Source organism: Myotis davidii, unplaced genomic scaffold, assembly GCF_000327345.1.
Source record: "Myotis davidii unplaced genomic scaffold, ASM32734v1 scaffold221, whole genome shotgun sequence".
Taxonomy (NCBI): Eukaryota; Metazoa; Chordata; class Mammalia; order Chiroptera; family Vespertilionidae; genus Myotis; species Myotis davidii.
In genome coordinates, this window is record NW_006293349.1 from 3,236,030 (window position 1) to 3,241,154 (window position 5,125).

Below are 5,125 nucleotides of genomic sequence, written 5' to 3' on the forward strand. Positions count from 1 at the left end.
TCAGAGTGCAGAGGGACAGAGGACTTGGGGCCTCTTGAACATACAGGTTAAGAGAAATAGCAATGCCCTGGGTTGAGACTCAGAGAGATATCAGGGCACATTTCTTCCCTCTAATAACCCTGGCTGCTTGGCCTCTGGGCTGCCAACACCTACCTAGAAGAGTTTCTCATAGCATTTCCCACAGTGGATGGTGGCACGGTGAATGAAGATATGATCCAGGAGCTCACCCATTGGTTTATTGCAAATCCCACACTGGCAGAGAAAGAAAGCCAGAGGTCAGCATTCAAGTGAAGCAACATAAAGTAGTGCGGTGGAGAGAAAGCACCTGACCAAGGTAGGCAGGCAGACACTGAACAGAAGGCACACCCTAGACTTTGAAGCAGACAATTGAAAAATGGCAGAAAACAGATACAAAACCAAACTAGGAATGAAACAGCAAAACAAAACCCCACAAAAACTAGCAAACAGGATGATCACATAGTGGGTAGTAGCCCTGGTTTCAGAACTAGGCCTGGCTTTGAGCTCTAAATCCACTAAGCAGATCCTCAAATAACATGGTTTTGTCATAATGCTGATGAGATGCCGTAGGAACTTAACTCTTGTTTCTGGTGGGAGAAGGTGTGTGTGTTTTTTAATTTTTCAATATTTTCATTGATTTCAGAGAGGGAGAGGGGGGGAGAGAGATATAGAAACATCAATGATGAGAATCATTGATTGTCTGCCTCTTGCACGCCCCCTTCTGAGGATAGAGCCCACAACCCAGGCATGTGCCCTTGATCAGAATCGAATCCAGGACCCTTCAGTCTCCAGGCCGACACTCTATCCACTGAGCCAAACCAGCTAGGGCTCTTCCCTTCAGTTTTAATGTTAAATTATTGGATTTATTTTTTCAAATGTCTTGTCTTTCTTCATTGAAATTTATTTTCTTGTACCTTAACACTGACGCCAGATTGTCTCATTCTTTCTTTTTTTATAAATCTCCAATTAGTTACTGTTAGTTTTGCCCATTAAAAATTAACATTTTTGTATATAGAAAACACACTAACGTTTTTCTCATGTATTTAGAGTAGGACAAAGAGAAGGCCTTTTAAAATATGGTTCCTCTCCAGAAATGCTCTGACCCCAGTTCTTAGAAGTTCAAATTAGGAAACCATTAGGAGTTATTTGAGTGGCTGGCTATCCAGTAGAGTACTTTAAAGTAATCTAGTCACCTTATAAAACTTAAATGTATTTATTTTTATCTTACCTAGTAGCCAGTTTAATCTGGATGGCCAGTGACTTTGCATCACCCACATTTCTCATGCTTTCCTGTATTCATCTCCATGAGAACTATGAAGTAACAGTTCTTAAATACGGAAACCTTCCGATCTTTGCCTGTTTTCTGATTGATTTTTCTTTTCTTGTTGACCTACATCTACTTTTAGTGAGATCAGGTATGCATATTAAGGAATTTCTACAGGCAATTAATGAGCCTGATGTTCTTTTACAATATTTCTTTCACCTTAAGAAGCAACATACTTGGAAAGTCAGTCGTTGCTAAACTAGTAGTAATTGCCTTTCATAGATCACTTTTTTCTCCAAATTACAGTTTATTGGCTAGGAAAACAGCACAAAAATCAAGCTTATTGAAATCCACAAACACTTTCAAAAGCATTTTACATTTATATTGCCTTAGTGCTGATAGTTTTTGAGTGATTGAATCACGGACTCACATTTCACCAGCTGTCATTCAGCTTCCATTTAAATATTTTCTGTGTAAGATAAAACTACAGTTCAGCCATCTTAATTAATACCTGTGCATTTAGGGTTCTCATAGATTAATTTCTGCTGTGGTGTAACAGCCTTACTTAGCAGTTAATCCTCATATCATCTAATAGGATGGCACCTGCAGATAGCCTAACTGTAGATGCAGGAACAAATTACAATTGAATCTTTTTTAAGCATTGGGAAATTTGTTACCTTTAAGAAACATATTTTAAAATGTTCAAAAATAGTTTACTGGAGATTCCAGTTCTGGTGTAGGTATTTGTTTTATGGATTAATTTAGCCATTTAAAATTATTTATGTGTTTAACAGTATGCCATTTATAATTACCCTTTACTTATAAGACATTTAAAAAATTAATAAGAAATATAAAATTAAATCTTCAGCTTTTAAATTCTTTTTACCAAGTACTCTGACTAAATTATTTGTTTTAGTCATATCTTTATTGTCATCACTTCTATTCTCTTTACTCTAGATAATCAGTATTAAGCTTCTAAATTTATTTACCTTCCCAGAAAAATTCTTTTAACACCTTTTAATACTTCTTCTGCCTTAGGAATTTCTCACATGTCAAAAATAGTGTATTTAAAGTTTTCTGATCAGGATATTTCCTTTCTCTTCTCTACCCTGTTATTAGAGTAGAGCATCATGTTTTTTTGTAAATCCCTGCTGTGTGTGATTGTGCATATAAAGATTTTTTTAATTTTGAGAATGGAATTTTATTAAGTAGTTTAAGGAAATTGACATAAGCAACAATCATACCTCTTTACATTAGGAACATAAATCACTGCCTATATAAGTGGCATAACATAGGCGTCATGTAAAAATATAACAGGGAGCATATCACAGGCTGCAGTTTCATCCTGGTGTTTGTAGAATGTGCTAAAGTTAGAGAGCTGAACAGTTCTCTTGTAAAATATGATAGTGTACTAGGGCCTCCTCCCTATTGGCCAATATTTCTTGGTACTTTTTTTTTAAGGCTATATATTTCATTTGGAATCAGCAAAGTTTTCTGTCATTAAGTTTTATTCCAACACATCATTCTTGGGTTATTGGTAATTTTCAATTTACTCTGAGAGAATATTTTTAGCTGCTAAAGCAATTATTTATCAATTAACATATGTATTAGGTATATTGTGATCTCTGATATGTAACATTTTAAAAATCAGCATATTTTTTCCTTTCATAAACATATTTTGTCCTACTGATTGCTCCCTGCCTTCTTCCTTCACACCATCTATTCACAGCTACAGTATATGCCCTTATATTTGTCACAGGAACTCACTAGTGGACAACACAGATGAGTAAATAAATAATGACAATACAAAGTAGCCACCAGCTGCCAAGAGTAAAGTTAACAGAATTTTCAGAAAAGAACATTTGAATTTGAAAATGGTAGGTCAGAAGGGATGGCAGTATAACTTTTCAGCAAGATGGATATAGAAGATTTCAAGAGACCATTGCTTTCTATGTAGCAAAGAAGAGAAAAGCACATAATTTTTAAAATTTGTATTATTTAAAAACCATTGAAGAACTATGTCACAAAGAAGTTTAAATGAATTAAGTTCAAGAGAAAGATGACCCTTTCCTAGACAAGAAGAAACTAGTGGCCACTGGTATCCCTGGGAACATTAACTGAGACTGGAGGCCTAGCAAGACAAAAGAGCAGACCTACTATGGTCCTCCGAGAAACCAGTTGAATGTTTAATAGCCACATGTGAGTTTACATGACAGATTGGAAGATGGGATCCTCTAATATGGAGCTTGTTCACCTCATGCCTAAATTTCATCAGGACTTTTACTGAGTAACAAGTGATTAAGAAAGTTGGGACTAAGCTAGAGAGAGAAAGAAAAATCTTAAGTCTTGCTGTGCTTAGGTGTCAGAGCCTTGCTAGAGGAAGAGACATATTTCCATCCTCAAGACATTAGAAACTGGAAGTAAACTGGAAGTAAATGAAGGGGCAACTCGGCTCCAACACAGATAAACTCCTGATTGTATTGAAGAGATCCGCTCTTTAGCTGCTTGACAGAGGAAATGAAGTGCCTTCTCTGGGGGAAAGTATTACCACCTTCATTACTTATTGTCCTTTTATGCACAGTGTCTGGGGAAAATAAAAATATTGAGAGACACAAAGATAGGAAAATGGAATCCATAATCAAGAGAAAAAATAGTTGATATAAGCAAACCCACAGATGACCCAGATATTTGAATTAGCAGATAAGAACTTTTAAAACAACTGTTATGCTGAAGAATTTGGAGGGAAAATGGTCCTAATTTCATTTTTTTTTAAAACAAGAGCTAATTAATAACCCAATATTTAAGCATTATAAATGTTTATACCTGTATTCAACTTTTAGTTAAATAAATGCATAATTTAAAAAAATATCCTGTTTTGAATATTTGTTGTTCAGAAGATGAGGGTAAATCAAACCAGGCAATTAGATATTTCAGATAAGAATTTTTAGTGGAATAATTAAGGTTATCATATATGCTGCGTAGCTACCTATATATTATACTTTAAATGTAGAATAAGCATCATCCCGAGGTGTTTTGAATACCAGCAGAATTCTTAAGATACTACATTCCGGTAAGCCCATGTTTCTTTGCAGTGGTAGAAATAAGATTATTTTTGCTTTTACCACATAGAAGAGAGCACACCTAGCAGGTCAGTCCTGTTACAATAGAAGAGTACAACATAGAATCAGAATAGCAAAGTTGATCTTCTTTGGGCCCAAGTTGGAGGAGGACTGGCCTTCAGTGATAGAAGGAGTTAATTACTGATTGTATATGGACTTAAAGATCTGAAGTTCCTTCCACATCTAAATATGCTCTTCATTTTTATCTGCCAACAGGTACAACTGTAACTGCTTTAAGATTGTTTAAGAACCTACCTGTAAGAAAGCAATTTTACTCAACTACTAAAAAATGTAAAGATGAAATAAAAAAGGTCCTAGATCTCCTCATAAGCTATGGAATACTTAAACCTGACTTAAGGATTCTTTTTATACATAACAAGGTATGCATTATTGTATTTCTATAAGATCTTTTTGGTATATGATATATTAAAGGAACAATGTATTTTATCTAAATCAAACATATAAAGAGTCTTCTTAAAATTTGTCCTCATTTGTTTAGTTTGATCAGTAAATAAAGAATCTTTATTTTGTTACTTAATATCTATATAAAATCTGATGGAACCTTTCATTTATTAATTTCTAAGATCAGAGATCCCACCTACAGACTCTTCCACGCAAGCAGTGTTTCTGTGCTTCCTAAATATGAAGATAAATAAAGACTTGTTCTTTTCCTTTAAGGAGTTCACAATTTAGTGACATTTTTCATCATCTATTCTTTTTTTAA

At 34.7% G+C, this 5,125-nt stretch overlaps 1 protein-coding gene across 4 annotated transcripts in view; it reads left to right on the forward strand.

Moving 5' to 3' along the window:
- Positions 1–5,125, forward strand: part of PMS1 (PMS1 homolog 1, mismatch repair system component) — a 65,896-nt gene that overhangs the window by 15,078 nt on the left and 45,693 nt on the right. For all 4 annotated transcript variants that reach the window (XM_015566088.1, XM_006767064.2, XM_006767065.2 and 1 more), the window contains exon 5: positions 4,618–4,781. In XM_015566088.1, the coding sequence (XP_015421574.1) occupies positions 4,618–4,781 (164 nt within the window). The remainder of the gene's footprint in view (positions 1–4,617; positions 4,782–5,125) is intronic.